Source organism: Camelus ferus, chromosome X (assembly GCF_009834535.1).
Source record: "Camelus ferus isolate YT-003-E chromosome X, BCGSAC_Cfer_1.0, whole genome shotgun sequence".
NCBI lineage: Eukaryota > Metazoa > Chordata > Mammalia > Artiodactyla > Camelidae > Camelus > Camelus ferus.
This window is the reverse complement of record NC_045732.1, coordinates 78,362,461-78,381,651: the sequence shown is the minus strand read 5'-3', so window position 1 is coordinate 78,381,651 and position 19,191 is coordinate 78,362,461. Positions and strand designations below refer to the sequence as shown.

Below are 19,191 nucleotides of genomic sequence, written 5' to 3'. Positions count from 1 at the left end.
GTATTCTTATTGTTAATCATTCGAATGTTGTCTGCCCTTCAACTCTAGATATGTAATTGTGCTCTGTGTCCTCAAAAGTTTTACTGATAAATACTTTGGCATCTTTCTTTGGTATTGTGATAAGCATGGGACAAAATGCCATATACAGTCATCCCTCAGGATTGTTCCCAGGACATGGCCCCCACCACCCTACAATACCAAAATCCACAGATGCTCAAGTCCATTATATAAAATGGCCAAGTACTGGCATATAACCTCTGCACATCCTCCTGTATGCTTTAAACTGTCTCTAGATTACTCATAATACCTGATGCAATGTCAATGCTGAGTAAATAGTTGTAAATACAACATAAATGCTATGTAAAGAGTTGCCAGCACACAGTAAATTCAAGTTTTGATTTTTGGAACTTTTTGGAATTTTTTTCCCAAATATTTCCAATCCATGGTTGGGTGGATCCATGGATACAGAGCCCACAGATATGAAAGGTCAACTGTACTTGACTTCACATGCTTCTACTAACAACTCTGTCACAGAGGAAACAATGGCACAGAGAAGTTAAAAGACCTTCTCAACAAGCAAGTGACCAAAACAAGATTCTAACACAGGCCTATTCACTAACAGAATCCAAAGCTAGGGTTCCCAACTCTCGTGCTATTACAACTCTCTGAACTTTCTATCTGCAGTTTAAAAAATTAACACTCTCAGAAGTGTCTTTCAGCAGAGCTTTTATTACATTTTCTGTTATTTGTTCCTTTTGCTTTCCAGGGTGAATTTAGGGGTAAAGGGGAATAGAGTCTGCAACTTACTCTCAGACACAGACACATATACACATACACACGTATGTACGAAGAAAACAATACAGCAAGTGTTACAAACTGTTACCATTTGGCAAATCTGGGGGAAGAGTATTCAGGAATTCTTTGTACTGTTTTATTAATAAGAGACTGTAAACGTCAATTTTGTAAATTTCACCCTTCACACCTTTGCTTCTTCCAAATGGACTGTGGTATTCAGCATTCAGCAATTTTCAGTTTATAGTTTACTTATTTATGTATTTTTTGGTTAGCAACCAATTGTCAGGCTTTAGTCTTGATTTCCTGAATACTGTCAAAATGGAGTACTGAAATGTTATTTCTATTAAAAACAATCAATATGACATAAATCATTACTTTGAAAACTACAAAATAAGAATAAAGACATCTGTTTAAAGATAGTTACATTTTGATTTAAAATAAGCATAGCCCATGTAACAGTGAAGGAAAAATGATACTCATTTCTGAAAACAATAAACATTGCAACCACATGATACTTACCAACATGTGAAGGCCAAACAGTTATATGTGGGTGGGAATGATACCAGCCCACAACCCTCATGGGGCGGCCTGTCAGTTCAGCCAACCTGTGTGTCTGTCAAGGTATTTTCAACTTGTGGGAACAAAACCTGCAATGCTAGTAAGGGCTCAGAAAACATCTTGGAGTTTAAAATAAACCTATTACAATTTAATGTCAACAAAAGAATGAAAAAAGACCAATGCCCAGAATCTCCCAGACTTCCCATTTAAAGCCAAAGGTGTTTCTTTTTTTAAACATAGAATCCATCTGGTTTCCATTACTGTATAGAGTTATACCCTCTTAATCCAATTTAGCTAATACTTGACCACTCAAATACTTATCACTGTGCTACGTGAAAAGAAGTTTCTAAACCTTTGGAAGTCACATTATTAAGTAATCTATCCTCACTCTAGCCCATCCTCCTCTCATTCTTGAAAAAGTACAAGAGTTTAAAAATTCATTTGATTTCTCTCTGGCAGGCTGCCAAGGTCAATAATAGCAACCAAGTTGGTTTCAGAGACAAAATGAACAGTGACCCCCACTTGTCTAGAAATAGCCCCCCAAAGAATATGTGCCTCCTTTGTTCTAGAAATTAAAATCTACCATAACTATCTGAGACTGTAACTTGAGATAAAAACTCAACTGGAGATAAGCTGTCCCCTTCTGCAGCTGATTGATTCTCCCACAAGTTACTTACATTAAAACCCAATCACCCTTTCCATACAACTAAGTCTAACAATACTTTTTAAATAATGTTTTTTTTTAATTTTCAAATGCCAAGAGAAGTTACTTAACTTCTCTAGGCCTATTTCTTCAGCAGCAGCCTGGTGGGAATTCTGCTTCACGTATGGCTAGAGCTACACCTACATACCACCTCTGCCCCAGCAAGTCCACAATCTAGGAATTGATCCTGCAGATACACACACACATTGTGAAATGCAGTACGTAAAAGGTTACTTGCTGCAGCACTGTTAGAGTAAAAGGTTACAAATAACAGCACAGTCATAAGGATGAGGTGTTGCTGTATCTCTAACTGATGTGGACAATTCTCTACATACACTGTTATGTAATGTCATAAGCAATCATATATATTAGATACTTTTTTAAAAAGAAAATATTCATATATGTTTCTGTGTACACAGAATTCATCCATAAGGACACATGAAAACCTAACAACCCTGGTTATGTCCAGGGAGGGAAAGGGCGGGGAATTGGGGCATAGAGGTTGCAGAGAAATACTTATTTTGTACAACTTTTCATACCTTTTAAAGTCTGTACCATGCATATGTACTATTTTTTAAAGTTTCTTTTTAACTGACTACAAGACTTAATCCAAAAGAACAATAAATTATCAGAACCACTGATGCAAATTTAATTTGTTATAGCTGAGGTATGGGGTCACATCTGATCATTCTTCCGTTATATTTAACATGGAATCTTACATTCAGTTCTCAGTATTGCACTTTTTTGAGAGGCAGCCTCAAAAGAGAATCTCAAAAGGGCAGAGACTAAGATGGGGTTGGGGTACTAGGGAGGGTGTAGGGAGGAAGGAGGAGGTGACCCCCGTAGAGTTCATTGTCATAGGATTTGACCCCGGGATCTTTGGGCATTTAAGAGCAGGAATGTTAGAAATGTCTAGTTCTTCCAGTAAAAAGTCACTCAAAATGAGGAACAGAAATAAATTCTGATTAATGAAGCAGCTGGATCTAAGGGGGTAAACATGAAAACTGGGAAAGAGTCACCAAGAAGAAAACCTGTGAAATCTCCTAAAGCAGCAAACAAAGGAAAGTGGGGCTTCCAGAGCACAGAAAACTGTCTCATCGACCAAGAAGGATATCTCTGCCTCTGTTGAGGCCGCTGACAGCTGCTCTGGAGAAATTTCCACTCGGTCCTTCCTCTTATCAGAACGTCGCAAGATGATGACAGAATGAATATGAACAATTCTGACGGTGTCGACCTAAAGGAAAATCCACAGAAATGTTTACTTCTGCTCCTCTCAAATAACAATTAGAGGACTGTGATGTATTACATTATCAGGTTCAAGTTTCCATGTTAGAAAACTGGCATTTTTCTCACAAATAATGGAATGTTTCAAATACATCCAACCTCAATATATACATTTTAAAACAAAAATATGAAGGATAATATTTAGATCAAGGAAGGACTTCCTGAATGATCAACTAATTGTTTGTTTCCAACTATGTGCAAAGCACTGTCACACAAAAGAATACAAGTCAGAGTGCTGACATTCCAAGTGTTCATAATGCTAACATCTGGTTGAGTAGCAAGTATCCCACATGAAACTACTCCAAAATAAATGCAGTTAATCAATGCTACAGGAATTAAGAGGAAAGGAGTCACTTAGACTAGAAAAAAATCTTCATAGAAACAGCAGATGAGTATATCTATTTCCTGATTGCTGTGTGTGTGTGTGTTTGTATGTGTACACATATAAACAGAATTTCTGTAGATACTAAATCAGTATGAGTGAGATGTTTGGGAGACAAGTTGGCCAACTGATTTAAATACACAACTTGAGGCAGAATGACTGACAGTAAGGCTAAGGAGGAAGGTTAGACTGAAAATATGCTTGACCGTGAAGTAATCATTCAGTGCTGGACTAAGTGTATGTCAGAGATGTAGAGAGAAGCAAGATGGCAGAGTAGTAGGATGCTCATAGCTCACCCTCTCCCACAGATACACCAAGACTCACATCCACAGGCCCACTCAGCCAACCAGAGCACCTGCCAAACTCTGACAGAACATCGCCCTCTTTGAAAGACAAAGACGCCAAAAATCTGGTAGGAGAAAGGAAAAAAGAAAGAAGGAAAAGCAAAACAGTGTGGGACCGGTCCCGCGAGGAGGGAGCGGCAAAGGAGGAACAGCGCTCGTTCGCTGGGGCTCCCCTCTCCAACGGGACAGAGGGGGAGCCTCCAAGGCTTGGATCTGCCCAGAGCACACCTTGACCGACAGAACTGAGTTAAACATGCACTAAGGGTGCCCGCAACACCCAGCCCGAGACGCGAGCTGGCAGCTGGGGGCCGGGACAGGCCACCCGAGCCGGGCAGAGGACTGGGGAGGCTGCGCTGAGGTGGACCCAGGGGACTGCAGGGGGCTGCGCGCCGTGGCTGGGAGGGGATACAGAGCAGAACAACCTCAGTCCCCTATACATTGTGAAAAAACCAAAGCAACACGGCTGGTGTGCCCTGGGGGGAGGGGCGCCATAGCCTTTGTCTCCTCAGACCTGCGCCGCCATTACCTCTGCTTCTCGCCAGAAGAGAGGCAGGCCCGGCCACAGCCACCGTCGCCTCCCGAGCACAGCGCCCAGGCTGGGGCAGGGCCGGGCCCTGAATCTGCACCCGGGGACTCCGCGGCCTCCTGGGCAGGACTGAGACTTGTTTACAGCCCGAGGCAGATAGGATCTTTCTGCCCTGGCACCTCAGAGAACACGCGCTGCCAAGATAAACATGGAGCAGGGGCGGGGCGGTTCCGCGGTCTTCCCCAGCCCGCCTTTGGGGCGCCAGCCCGAGGCGGAGCGGGCAGCTGCACAGAGCAGTGGAGCGACTGGCACCTGGAAAGGGCGGGCAGCCACCCGCTTTCCTGGCAGGAACGCAGCACCTGACCGCAGCACCTGGGAGGGGGCACGACCCGCCCACCTGCCTCCCCCCCCCCCCACGCAGCATCTGACTGCAGCATCAGGAGGGGGAGGGGGAGGGGGAGGGACCCGCCCGCCCACCAGATAAGAGCTCAGCATCCGACCGAGTGTTGGGAGGGGGCGCAATCTGCTAGCTGACAGCCACTGGGAGCAGCACAGAAGAGGGTGCCAACAGAGGGCCCCTGGAAACAGCAAGCTGAGTTCGCAAAACAGGGCAAAGACACAAAGACCTCTCAATTAAATCATTAAGAGCACATCGTCTCCAGGAGAACTAGATAACTGATACTCCTTAAGCCATAGTGCCAGCGAGATATGAGCAATATGAAGAAGCAGAGGAACCACTCCCAATTAAAAGAGCAAGAGAAATCCCCTGAAAGCATGATCCAGGAAATAGACATTGATGGCCTACTAGATCAAGATTTCAAAAAAGGAGTCATCAAAGTACTGAAGGAACTAAAAGAAATAGTGTTTAGAGATAAAAAAAAATATGTCAAAAATGACATAGAAGCTATAAAGAAGAACCAAGTAGAATTAATAAACTCATTTGCTGAGATGAGAGCTGACCTAAAGGCTGTACAAAGCAGACTAGATAATGCAGAGGAACGAATAAGTGACCTAGAAGACAGGACAACAGAAAGCACCCAATCAGAACAGCTAAGAGAAAAACAAATAAAAGATAATGAAAACAATATAAGGGACCTATGGGACAATATAAAGCGTGCCAATCTATGCATAATAGGGGTTCCAGAAGGGGAAGAAAGATCAAAGGGAATTGAAAAGGTATTTGAAGAAATCATGACTGAAAACTTCCCAAACTTAAAGAAGGAATCAGATATCCAAGTACAGGAAGCTCAGAGGGTCCCAAACAGGAAGAACCCAAATAGACCCACACCAAGACATATCATAATCAAGATGGCCAGAGTCAAGGATAAATAAATGATCCTAAAGGCAACAAGAGAAAAACAAAGAGTGAGTTACAAGGGAACTCCCACAAGGCTCTCAGCTGATGTCTCTACACAAACACTACAGGCCAGAAGGGAGTGGCAAGATATATTCAAAGTCCTGAATGAAAAAAAGATGCAGCCTAGGATATTCTATCCAGCAAGGCTATCCTTTAGAATAGAAGGAGAGATAAAGAATTTCACAGACAAGCAAAAACTAAGAGTTTAGCAACATTCAACCCATGCTAAAAGAAATATTGACAGGTCTACTCTAAATAGAAAAGCAGCAGGATGCTACAAAAATGAGAAACTCATAACTGGAAAGGAGATAACTGTCATGAATTCCAAATAGAGTAAACACAAAATTGTCAAAGAAGACATCTAAATCATTAAGAGTGGGAGATGGAAGCAAGGAAAGCCACTGTGGAAAACACTATGGAGATTCCTCAAAAGACTAGAAATAGACTTACCATATGACCCAGGAATCCCGCTCCTGGGCATATATCCAGAAGGAACCCTACTTCAGGATGACACCTGCACCCCAATGTTCATAGCAGCACTATGTACAATAGCCAAGACATGGAGATAGCCTAAATGTCCATCAACGGATGACTGGATAAAGAAGTGGTGGTATATTTATACAATGGAATACTATTCAGCCATAAAAAATGACAACATAACACCATTAGCAGCAACATGGATGTTCCTGGAGAATGTCATTCTAAGTGAAGTAAGCCAGAAAGAGAAAGAAAAATACCATATGAGATCGCTCATATGTGGAATCTAAAACAAAACATAAATACAAAACAAAGCATAAATACAAAACAGAAACACTCATAGACATAGAACACAAACTTGTGGTTGCCAAGGGGGCGGGGGGTGGGAAGGGACAGACTGGCATTTCAAAATGTAGAATAGATAAACAAGATTATACTGTATAGCACAGGGACATATATACAGGATCTTATGGTAGCTCATGGAGAAAAAAATGTGACAATGAATATATGTATGTTGATATTTAACTGAAAAATTGTGCTCTACACTGGAATTCGACACAACATTGTAAAATGACTATTACTCAATAAAAAAAATGTAAAAAAAAGTGTATGTCAGAGATGGAAGAAACAGATTTGAGATTCATTAAGAAGGAAGAATTCACAAGATTTGGTAGCTTATGGACCATGGGTGATAGAGGACAGGAAATTGTCCAGCATGACTCTAAAGTTTCAAGGATGAAATTCAGTAGAACACAGGACTAGGTGTAGAAAGGATCAAGAAGGAAGGGAGATGAGTGTGTTTTCAGATGAGCTGAACTGAGATGAGAAGCTGTAAATAAAGGCAAGGAGTAGTGTGGGGAGAGGGAGCTGAGGTCCAGGGTGAGTCAAGGAGGGACTCACAGGTAGGATGCGGTACAGTAAGAGAAGCCGGGAAGGAAGACAGAGGAGTCAAAACCAGAACAATGACACGGTTCAAGAGTTTCAGGAGAAAAAATGGGGATGGCATTGCCAGATATTGCAGGCACAAGGGTGAAATCTGAGAGGAGGGTTTGAAGGAAGTTATAGATCTACACTGTGCAACCCAGCAGCCAGGAGGCACATGTGGCTACTAAGCTTGAACGTGGTTCTCCTTCTAGCCTTTAAATTCCTTGCTCATCCTATAAAGAATAAAACATTCTCCCCTCTCATACAACTTTCCTTAGAATACACATGTATCTGCTAGAGCTTATGACATGTTCTGTTCTATTTGTTGACTTAACCTCCTCCTCTACTAGAACATAAGCTCCTTTAGAGCAGGAGACAAAGAGCTGATCTTTGACCAGAAACAATGAAAGCATAACGAGAATGGGGTGACATGTCAGAAAAGATCTGCCAACCGAGACGTCTATATTCAAAGAACATACCCTTCATAAATGAAGGCAAAATGAAGACATTTTCAGGTGCAAAAAATCAAGAGAATTCATTAGCAGCACAGAAATGCTACAGAGAGAAAGGAAGGGATGAGGAACACTGTCAAGGGTAAAATATGTGAGCAAATACAAAACAGTAATAACAATGTCATGTGGGGCTTAAACTAGAATTGAAATGCATGACAACAATAATCTAAAAGGTAGGAGGATGTAAAGCTCTGGTATTATTCAGGAAATGTTAAAACAGTCATTCATATTAGACTAACAAATCAAGAATGCATATTGTAATATGTAGGATAATGACTAAAAGGAAAATAAAAGAATGTTATAACTAATTAATGGAGGATTGAGGGGAATAATAAGATATATTTGATGAAATACTATAAATATGAAAATGATGAATATTTTGAAAAATAAAGTTACATCATTAAGATTGGCAATGTGTTTATCAGGAGTTGATGCCCAGGCTGAATGCTCTCTCTCTCTCTAGTCAGAGAGGTTTCACTGCCTAAGAGGAATGAGGAAAAGAAGTTCAGGATAGGATGGTGAGGCTGGCCCAGAAATAGATTTTTAAAAAATACAAGCATAAATAAAGGTCACAAAGAACTGAAGTGTTTGGGGAACAGACTGTTATGGTCATAGTCACACAAGAAATAAGGTACTCCAGCCTGGGTAGATGGGTCCCTACACTTTTCCAGTCTTGGAATTAAGGTACTAAAACTCAGTTCCTTTTGCTCCTCTGTCCTGGTACAGATCAAAGGTCAGCAGACTATGGCCTGCCCCACTTCCCTCAGGCCAGACCTGGCCACATTCATTCATTTGCTACACTGGCAAAGCTGAGGAACTGCCACAGACACTAGATGGCCCACAAGGCTAAAAATATCGACCGTCTGGCCCCTTACAGAAAGTCTGCATGCCCTGGCCTGGCTCTCCAGGGATCGCGGGCAGGTAACACGAACTTCCTATCACAGGGGATGTATGTTAATTCATAAAATATGTATTATCAAGTATGTACTACATGCGAAGCACTACATGAGGGCCTAAGTATAACAAGATACAGCAGTCACATCCAAGAAGAGAGACAAGTGAACATACATGCACTGAAGTAGATATGCTCAAGGAGATAGCCTATGGGTCACGGCAGGTTCCTTAAGGAGGCAGGTGGCACCTGGGTTGAACTGCAAAGGATAAGGAGTTAGCCAACCGTAGAAGGAGGGGGAAGCAGTCCAGGTATAATACCCAGCAGATACAAGCAGTGAAACAGCACAGTGTAATCTGGAAGCCAACATAATTTACCATGGTTAGAACCTGGATCCACGCAGACAAATGTACAGAGATAAACAGAAAGGAGATCATGAAAGGCCCTGAGTGCTTCAGTAATGAGACTTCATCCTGAAGGTAATAGGAAACCCTTTGAATTTTAAGCAGAGTTACATGAGACTTATGTTCTCAAAAGGTCACATCCTAAGCAGTCAGAAGACTAGAGGTGAGAGGGACTCATGGCAAGGAGGCTAGTGTAGAGGCTAATGCAGTGGTTGAGAAAGGAAGTGATGAGGACCTCAAATAAGGCAGCAGTAGTTGGGAAGAAGTGTTGGGAACAGACAAGAAAGCAATCCACATTAATGGTTCTGAATGGCAGGCAGTGGTTCCCAACTTGGCTGCACATTGGAGTCCCTTGGGGAGCTTTTCAAACTCCTGCCACACAGGTCTCACCCAGGACCAACTGAGTCAGGACCAGGAGTTTGTAGAGATTACTAGGGGATTCCAAGTTGCTGCCAGGTGGTAAGGGGACTACTATGGCAGGAAGAATGTTGGAGGAGCAGGTTTGAAGAAGAGGAAAGGTTAGCTTTGAACATCTTAGTTTAGGATGCCTGTGTCTAGCTACCCTTGGATATCCAGAGGGCAGTTGTGTATGAAGTTCTGGAGCTTGAGATAATTTATACTAAGCGGCATGTATAGAGCATTAACCACAACAAGCCAGAATGGTCAGCATTTATTGGCAACCTGCTATCAGTCAGGCATTGGAAAAGTGCTTTTCCTGTATTAACTTAATGAACTCTCCCAATCACCCAGTGAGGTTGGTACTGTTGTTATACCCATTCTACTGATGAATGTCTTACATACCTTACCCAAATCCAACTCTCCCCAAAATTCTGTGAAGTTTGTGGCTGTCATTATCCTTGTTTTACAGATAAAGACAGCAAAGCTCACTGATGTTAAGTAGCATGTCCAAAGTCACACGATAAGTATCAAAGAAATTATTTGAAGACAGATCTGTCTAACCTCAACATCTGCTGCAGGTAAAGCCATAGGGAAGGTAATGTTGTCTAGGAAGACATTCTGGGAAGAGGAGGCCAAGACAGAAACTTTGAGAAGACCAACTTTAAAGCCATGGAAGAGAAGGAAGAGCCCATAAAGGATGGGAGGGAGAAGGGAGGAAAAGGCAGACACCGCAAAAAGAAAACATACAAAAATCCCATGAGACTTCAGAGTTGTAAGGACAAAGATGTAGTAATATAAACACCAAGGAATAATCCACTGCTGGAGCAGTGTGGATGTAGCTGGAGAGGTGGAACTAGAAACCAGACCTGGCGGGTTTCACTGGAGAAGGTAAAGAAGTAGTGATTGTATCTGATTCTTTTAAGAGGCCTGGCTCTTACAGGAAGGATATAAGACTAGTTAAGTACAAGAAGATACAGCATTAAGAAGTTATTGTTCTTTCCCTTCTGCAAATGAGGGAAGCACAGCTGAATCCTAAGGGAAAAGAGCTGGGTAACAGGAAGAGGTTGAAGACTCAGAAGAGAGACAAGAGATTGGATGTGCAAGGTCCCTGAAGAAGCTGCAGAGGAGCTTCCTCTGGAGAGGAAGTGGACTTCTTTCCTTGATATGGGAAGAAGGGAGGCAAAGTGGTTAACACGGAGAAGTTTGTATCTAAAGGTAGTAAGTGGATGGAGTTGTTGCCAGATAGCTTTTATCAGCTCCACTGTCTGCTTGGCAGAAGAGGACATAATTTATTTTTATCATATTAAAAAAAGCCATAGGTCTGCGATACAATGGGGAAGCTAGAACATGCCAGAAAAGGTGGGGTGGGAGTACAGGCAGGAGAAAAGTCAAGGTGGGCTAAGAACTGCACTCCCCAAGTGCAAGTTTTCATCATGCAAAATTATAGCACACGTACCTTTTCAGCAACTGTGCGCATTTCAGTTCCAGTATATGTAAATTTGGGGTCACTCCTTTTGGGGATAAATTAGAAAAAAAAGGCAACTGAGGTTTGGAATATACAAAGGTATTACAGCAAAGTAACAGGACTAGCAGGTTTTGCAGTGAAACCTTAGCAGAGACAAAGGAAGAGGAGGGAAAGTAAACTGAGGCTAGAGCTGTGCTCATACACCTGTTAGATGCAGTATTAGACCCACGCATAAGTGGCTGAGTGCATGGTTTTCATGGACAAAACAACTCCTACGATTCTGGGTATTAAGGAGGTGGGTTTGACCAGTAGACACCATGCTAAGTTTTGAAGTTTAAATAAAGTTAACCCAAAGCTTTCACCACCTCAGGCATTCAAGACAGCAGGGATCTCTGAGATCACTGTAGAGCCCACCCGGAGGAGGCAGAAAGCCACTGACAGTTTGGATGGAGAAATGAATGAGGGGGGGGGTGTCTCTTAATATGCACATTATCTGTCACAAAGAGCTTTCACAGGTTCACTTATGATCTTGGTTCCCCTCACCATTTATTTCAGATAGGGTCATACATATTTCAACTGAAAATCGTCCTACTAGAAAGTAAGGTGGACACCAACCTTCAGGGTTGAGGCGGAAATCAAAATGTAGTATTGAGGGCGCTCCAGAGTTACAACGTTAACTTTAAATGCAACCCTTACAAAATATTGCCAAACTTGTGATAACTGAAGTTAACAATGGCATAGAGATGAAAAGATAGGAATAAACAAATATAATCTTACCTTGTGTCATCATTCAACTAGAGTGGGAAAGAGCAGAAAACATTATTGATCACATTAAGCATATCAGATGTACATGGATGCAGATTATATGAAAATTAGGTCATGCATTCCTGTACACCGGCATTGAAAGCCTGGAGAAATCCTACTTCGGACTGTCAACAAGTCAGCTCTATTTACTTATCCTCTTTTGCCCCTGTGCAACATTTAACGGAGCAGACTTTCGCGTCTTTGAACCCCATGCGTGTCTTCGGTTATTTGGTACCCTCAAAACGCTTCCTAGAGGGGAGAGTGGATGGACGCGAGGCTAGGGGCCCTAATCGTGGTCAGCTACTTCGTAATAAATTGATGTCCTCGTTATACTATAATGTCTGTCTGGTCTGACTTGCGGTTTTGGTCAATGGGGTGACAACTCCAGAACTAAAGAAAAGCCACAGACTTCAAGTGAAAAAGCAAGCCTCCCCCTACTCCCTGAGGCTTATGCGGATCGCTGGGGGCTTGCGGAAGCGTTAGACGACCAGAGGAAACGGGGCCCCAAACATAGTACCATTCAGAAGATATGTCCAAGGAGCTAAGCCAGGGGTGCTGTGGCCTCCGCAGCCCTGGGCACAGCCAGCACCCGACCTGGGGACGCGGGGGGACTGCTCGGCAGGGTTCCGGCCAGGCTGAGTGGCTTACTCACCTCCCCTATACACAGCCCCATCACCTCCTCCTTCTCTGTGCTCAGAGCGTGGTTGAGACAGACAAGGAAAGCATCCGACTCGAGATGAACCGCCTGCACCGCCTGCACCACCTGCACCGCCATCTTGGTCCGACTGTGCTCACGTCCGCTTCGGGCCCACTCGGGCCTGGCCAACCGGGTGCTCCGGCGCGCGGGTTCCGCGGGGGCGGGGCTTGGAGGCGAGAGGCGGGCACGCGGGGGCGGAGCTCGGCCGCGGGGGCGGGGCCGGCCCAGCGGCACCTGGGAAACGCCCGCGCCGGTTGGGGCAGGCGTGGCCGTCGGGGCGGAGGGCGGTGGCCGGCCGCGGTCGGGACGTCAGGCCGGGCGCAGGGGGCGGCGAGGAGGCGGTGCTCTCGGGCCGCAGGCGGACGTGGTCTGTAAGCAGCGCCCGGGCGGCCGGGCTGGCGCCTCCCGAGCGTCGGCGCCCATTTTGCCCGCCCGCTGAGAAGAGCCCTGCGCGGCCTACACGCTCCGGGGACCTCCCTCTGAGGCGGCATCGCCGCGCGCGCCGGCCTCTTTACCGAGGGGCCGCTCCTTTGAGATTCGGTCCGAAGTTCAGGTTTTGTTTTATTTTGTTTTGTTTCCAAGTTAGGGCCCCAGAATTTTGTACAACTCTCTTTCCTTGGACCACTTCCGGTTGCCGGCCCGTGCCGTACCACTTCGCTTCGGGTGACCTCGGCCCGAATGCCCCTCGGCTCGCCCCGGGCTCACGTCCCGATCCCGGCTTGAGTGGCCCGGGGTGGGTGACCTGAAGTTTTAGCCTCGCTGCTCTCGAGGCGGATTAATTAGCCCAAGAAACATTATATTCATGTGAGTAACCTCTTGGCAGAAACAGTGCTATACTGTATCTGAAAAGTATCACTCTTAAGCTTGCCTGCTGCTACTTTCTGTAAAGGCTTTTAGGTATCGATTTGTTGGAGACAGGGAAGGGGAATGGGGAACTTCAGTTTTTATTCAAGGTCGGATGTATCGCAGCAGAGATGCACAATACAAGTTTCCCTGACCGTCCCTGTCTCGATGATATCAGACATGGTGAAATTACGTGTAAAAGTAATTTTCTTTGGACGTATAACAAACGTGCAATAGGTGAAAGTACAGATCTTCCAACTCCCAAGGTTAGGAAGTACACGTGGATTTCAGGAATGATTCTAAATCGAAGGAAAATATATGGGCTGCATCCACAGCCCATCAGTTTATGGCTGTGTTGAATCTGCTTTTGTATGCCCTGTGTGGTTTTGAAGCCAGTACTGGAAAGGGAACGTGCCCACGGTGCTACCTGAAGAGGTGTTGATGCTTTGCTCTTTTCTCCCAAGTCAGTTCCAACCCAAGGCTCCCCATAAATAGTTCCACTGGATGTGGGCCCTATCTCTAATATTACACATGCCAGCAACCTTCATTTTGACCTAATGCTTAAGAACCACATTGTACATCCTTCCATGATTAATTTTGATAACGATGAACCGTGGGCAAAATTGCAAGTGTGTAATTACATTGGACCCATCTAACTTTTCTCTTAAGCTTCAGTTTTAGTTTTACATCATCTATTATTTTCAATTGCTGTGCGTGGCTAGTGTGCCCAGCCCTGATGGTGCTCTTATTATTATGTTTTGTGATGGTATATTTTGCATTTATAAGCATTTTTAGTCACCTTCGAGAAGAAAAACACCTTTGTCTGTGGTTGGTGTTAGTCAGTTTCATATTCCAGACTGATATTTTCAAACTTTTATATTGCTCATGGCCACATTTTACAGCTCTAAACGTTTCATTGGAGTACAAGAAAAAGCCCTATTAACATTTATGGCAAGCTTATTATGTGCTAGACACTCTACTAAGCATTTATATATCTTGTATGTGTAAACTGCCCCAATTGGAATTACCCTCTGCAACTTCCTAGCTGTGTTACCTCATGCAAGTTACCTAACTTCTCTGTGCCTTACTTTCTCATCTTTAAGTGGGGGTTATAATAGCATCTATCTAATCGGGTGATTGTGTGAAGATTAAAAGGGTCAATATATATAAATCATATAGGAAGTGCTAAGAAAGTATTGACAATTATGATCAGTATGTTCTTTAATTCTCATTTTACATGTTAGAAAACTGAGGTGTACAGAGGTTAACTTGTCCGAGGTCACAGAACTAGTAAGTGGCAAAGTCAGCATTCATACACAGGCTGGGCTGACTTCAGGGCTTGCGTTCTTGGTAACTTCACTCATTGTAATTAGATGAGTTTATTAATTGACTTCAAATAAAATAAGTGTATTCAACTGATTAATGTTTAAAAACTGTTCAAACACCTGGAAATTAAACCAAATTATACTTTTTTAAGACACAAAATAATTCATTCTGTAAAGGAAAAATTACGGTTTTACTTAATCTACCTAGGGAGGCCCATCTGTGTTGTCTATCATCTATTTAAAACATAGTTTACAAAATGCCTCACTAAGATACAGTGTATCTCCACCAGTGTGGTCCCTGGCCGGTGGCATCAAGGTGGGAACAATCTCTTTTAGTGCATTCATGGGTAATAAAGCTACATAAAAACTTTTTTTAAATCTATTTGAATATGCAGCTGGTAGTATCCCTTGAGTTGAGTGGAACAGGTCTATGTTTTGTGTATTGTACTGCACCTTGTATCTAAGTTTATCTTGAGGTTTTAAGACGTTATCTTAGTCCAAGGGGTCCTGAATTTTGTGAACAAGTATCATATGCAGAAAAATGTTCTCTAGTCAAATAAATTTGGGAAGCGTTAAAATAAAGTTTCTTTACTGCATAACAAGATTCCCAAACTTATTTTGACCAAGGAAAAAGTTAGGACAAGTGTTCCAAGAGTCCCATTTAGGGAAATTGTGTTCCATTCATACAACCTGTGATTTGGTGGCTTTGCTCTTAATCCCTTGGCTGTTCTCTGATTCATGCTCATCTGGCAGCTTCTCAGGCCCTTGATCACTTCAGTCACCTTTCGCTAGGCCTTCCTGCCACCTCCAGGTGGTGGCATACAAGTCTGGGGTTGTGTGCAGAGGTTTGCTCCTGCCCAGCATGTTGTCCTCTGGGTCACAGCAGCACATCATGCCACCTTTCTTCTAAGAATATTTTGTAGTGACTCACAGGCCTCTTGGTTGTGATTCACACTAATTCAGACCATCATCTCCAATGTGTTTGCCCGCTATTGCACTGGAATTATTTCCTTTTAATGTCAGTGTAACCAGTAAAAATTTGCTTTTCATTCAAAACAAATTTAAATGTCAGTGTTTTAGTTGTGGCTGGAACCTATCTGTGATGTTGAAATGGTCCTTAGACCCTAACACTTGATTTCTACTTTAAAGGAGGGAGGGTGTGGCACACTTTGTTGTTGTTGTTGTACTCAAAATCCAGACTTTAATATATTTTATTTTGACATTGGTATTTACTAGGTTTTTGTTTGTACCCTCTCTGAAGCCTTAGGGAGGAGAGGCAGAACAATTGTATCTGCTAAATGGGAAAAAAAATGGCTTTGAAAAAATAATATATCGCTATCCAATACACCTAGAGAATTGATCTCTACCCGTGTCTATGTGGCCTTTGTCCGTCTACCCTCTCTACTCACCATACACACCCATCCACTCACAGGAACCCTGTTTGACTAGTACTGTATTAGTCCTTTTATTGACGGGCTTCTAATACTGTATTTGGGGGTGGGGTGGGGACAGGACTTGTGAAATAAGCAGAGCAAAATGCAAGGCACTTTACAATTAGAGGTCAAAATATGAATTTTAGTTGAGACAAACGCTACAGTAGTCATAAAAGGCAAGTTGTTTTCATAGAGAAGGCAGGCACCTGCACTCTATTGTCATAGTTCTGAGATAAGCACAGGGGCCTGGGGAGCCAGGATATGGAGCTAAAATGAACTGGTATTGGGGGAAAGTTTGTCTTAAATACAGTGGCAGTGGTGCTGGCTGGAATTGGTGAGAGATGGGATGTAGCAACTGAAGAGGAAGAAGTCCACAGTAACTCCTCATAAGTTTTGAGTCTGCAGGATCAGGAGAGGTTGTGTGGCCACTGAGAGAAACAATGTTAAGGAAAAACAACAAAGTAGTCAGATTGTTGTTCCTGAAAAGAGGGCTTGGTTTACCTCCATTAGTTCTTTCTGGCACCATGCTATGTTCTGGCATCTTGTTTGCTCTTAACAATCTCACTTTGAGAGTTTAACAACCTCCTCAGCTGTATGGCAGTTCCTCTTCTACCTGATGGCCACCTAATGTGAATGGAAGGCCTTGGTTTTGTGGAGCAGGTCCCCCAGTGCTGTATCTGGGCTCTCTGAAGCACAGAAATCTAGTGAAACCATGCCTTGATGCTGTGAGCTGGGTCCAGACGATTCATTCCTGTAAAATGCAGGTCAAGTTATTGTGAGGCCCTGAAATGAGATCCAGGACTGGGCAGGGGGTTCTTACGGGGTTAGAGCCGAGGCTGCATTATGGGAAGAGTTTGCCCAGAAGGTGTGCTTCCTTTACACCTGTCAAAGGGTGCAGGGGCTTTTCTGGCCTTCTGACTTAGGAAAACAGAATTTAAACCGACACCTCTATGGAAAAATGAGCTCCTGTGACATCCTGAAGCAGTATTACAATGACACAGTCCAGGACCCAGAGGGATAACTATCATTTGATCTCACTCAGCTCTGAACTGTCATGAGCCCCAGATGTCTCTTGCAACTGAGAAATTCCATGATGCTACCTTAAATACTTTCCCTAAAATGAAAACCCCTTTCTGGAAATGCCCAGCCGCTGTAAGTAACCTTTCTAAGTAAACTGATAAATAGGTCATTTGCCCTTAAAATGAGCTTTTCTTTTCAGTTTAGAAAGCCATGCACATGATTACGTGATTTGACCATCACAGTCTTACCTCTTAAAATGGAAACTGCTTGGAAGGGGCTTTTACCTGGGGAATGTGGCATGCATGTGTCTGTGACACTGCTTTCCTGCCCAAATAAGCGTGCCCTTCAGCACACTCCTGTGCGTATTCCGTTGCCGGCTGCATTTTCAGATGCTGCTTCGTGAATGTAAAGACTAAGACCAGTGCCCCACTCCTGTAGTGCTAGTCCTCCATTTCCACAGTCCTCCTCACCTAAGAGAATTCTTGAGTGCTTCACAGTCACCAGCATTACCCGAGGCTCTGCCTGAGTGTCACTTCAGTGTCTTGCAGGAAGCTTCAGATATCCTCAGTTCTATTTAGGCTGTGCCAGTAGACATATACGAGGTTTGGTTCTAGTTGGTGGTTGCTAGTTCCAGGTCACCTTGCTCCTTGGTGAGTTCATTGAAACACAAAAAGTCACACCTGTGTCCTGTGCGCGGGTGCTGCAGGCTTAGGTGGAGAAAAGCAGGGCTAGAATTGGAATCCAAAGCCCAGAATGGCAGGAGAGGATGTGGGGGCTCCACCCGATCACCTCTGGGTTCACCAAGAGGGTATCTACCGCGACGAATACCAGCGCACGTGGGTGGCCGTCGTGGAAGAGGTAACTGTTTACATTTTGTTTATTTCTTTATTGATTTTGCTTTCAAGAAACTTGGTTTCTAACCAGTCTCAATATCCTGAAGTCTTTGGTTTTATTCTTGATCATTTCTTTCCATTAGGAGACGAGTTTCCTAAGGGCACGAGTTCAGCAAGTTCAGGTTCCTTTAGGTGACGCAGCCAGGCCAAGTCACCTTCTTACCTCCCAGCTACCTCTCATGTGGCAACTCTACCCCGAGGAGCGCTACATGGATAACAACTCTCGCTTGTGGCAGATCCAGCATCATTTAATGGTACACATGTTGCTTAATAACTTTCCATTGCATTGGGACTCTTATAACAGAGTACTCTATAAACTTTTCTTTTTCTGACAGGTCAGGGGAGTGCAGGAGCTGTTGCTTAAGCTTTTGCCTGATGATTAATCTGGTAAGTGTTTCTGTCTCTCCCCTGTCCCCACCCTCCCTTCTTTTTCACACTATTCGGCTGTGGTGATTTTAATGATCTATTTTTTTTCCAGGTGCTGGGATGCTAGGAAGATATGCTCCTCTGTTCTGTTCAGTACATGGCAATCACTTCATCCACTACCACAGTGCACCCACCTGTGGGCCTGGGGGGAGGGAGTGGGTTGAAAAACTGCTCAAGAACACAGAAGTTTAGGAAGGGTCATGAAGAACACAGCAAGTGGAACTGCAGAGGAAGGGTTATGCAGGCAGAAAGCAAGTCAACAAAAGTACTTAGTTAGGATACGTACCTTGAAATTGACTCCTTTGGAAATTGCCATAGAACCTTTAATGGACATCATCAGCTGGAACTGGGATCTGATGAATCCCACAAAAGTCAGCACCTGCTGCAGAACAGATGCCCTGATCACCAAGGACTTGGTACTGATTTAGAGAGAAGAGAGCAGCTCCTAGCAGCATCAACATCTATTTGTCGCTTATTTGCCCTGCAGCAATTCACCTGCCTTTCCTTCTCCCATCCTGTAAATATCCTAGGTTTTGCTCCAGTGTTTCCCATCCCAGTACTGACCTAACTTGGATCTACTGAGAACTTAGGGGGCTCTGAAAAAAAAAAAAAAAAAGGTTATTTGCAGTAATGAAGTTAGCTCCAAAGGCTCCTGGGCCTTTTTCCTTTCTGAAATATCTTCAAATTATTAGACGTTGCTGGTCAAAATCGTGGGCACGTTGAAATTC

The 19,191-nt window shown here is 43.6% G+C and overlaps 3 protein-coding genes across 9 annotated transcripts in view; 2 read left to right on the top strand and 1 right to left on the bottom strand.

The window, feature by feature from the left end:
* BRCC3 (BRCA1/BRCA2-containing complex subunit 3) overlaps positions 1 to 12,725 on the bottom strand; it is a 52,962-nt gene extending 40,237 nt beyond the window's left edge. For 2 of the 3 annotated variants that reach the window (XM_032475589.1, XM_032475591.1), the window contains exons 1-5: positions 12,479 to 12,725; positions 11,800 to 11,816; positions 11,014 to 11,068; positions 3,171 to 3,290; positions 1,315 to 1,402 (exon numbers count right to left, since the gene is read on the bottom strand). In XM_032475589.1, coding sequence (XP_032331480.1) covers positions 1,315 to 1,402; positions 3,171 to 3,290; positions 11,014 to 11,068; positions 11,800 to 11,816; positions 12,479 to 12,601 — 403 coding nt within the window. In that variant the 5' untranslated portion in view covers positions 12,602 to 12,725. The remainder of the gene's footprint in view (positions 1 to 1,314; positions 1,403 to 3,170; positions 3,291 to 11,013; positions 11,069 to 11,799; positions 11,817 to 12,478) is intronic. The other variant, XM_032475590.1, reaches the window with a different exon arrangement.
* Positions 1 to 19,191, top strand: part of CMC4 (C-X9-C motif containing 4) — an 88,814-nt gene that overhangs the window by 66,414 nt on the left and 3,209 nt on the right. The window contains exon 1 of one of the 5 annotated variants that reach the window (XM_006194638.2): positions 12,926 to 13,327. The exons of 1 other annotated variant lie outside the window; for it this stretch is intronic. The gene's annotated coding sequence lies outside the window, so the exon portion shown is untranslated. Of the gene's footprint in view, positions 1 to 12,925; positions 13,328 to 18,166; positions 18,292 to 18,540; positions 18,981 to 19,191 lie in introns of those variants that run through there. 3 more of the 5 variants (XM_014567693.2, XM_032475592.1, XM_014567692.2) reach the window with 3 other exon arrangements.
* Positions 13,191 to 19,063, top strand: MTCP1 (mature T cell proliferation 1). The gene is made up of 5 exons (XM_014567691.2): positions 13,191 to 13,327; positions 17,851 to 18,002; positions 18,121 to 18,291; positions 18,373 to 18,424; positions 18,516 to 19,063. The coding sequence occupies exons 2-4, from the start codon at positions 17,898 to 17,900 to the stop codon at positions 18,418 to 18,420; spliced, it is 324 nt and encodes a 107-aa protein (XP_014423177.1). The 5' UTR covers positions 13,191 to 13,327; positions 17,851 to 17,897; the 3' UTR covers positions 18,421 to 18,424; positions 18,516 to 19,063.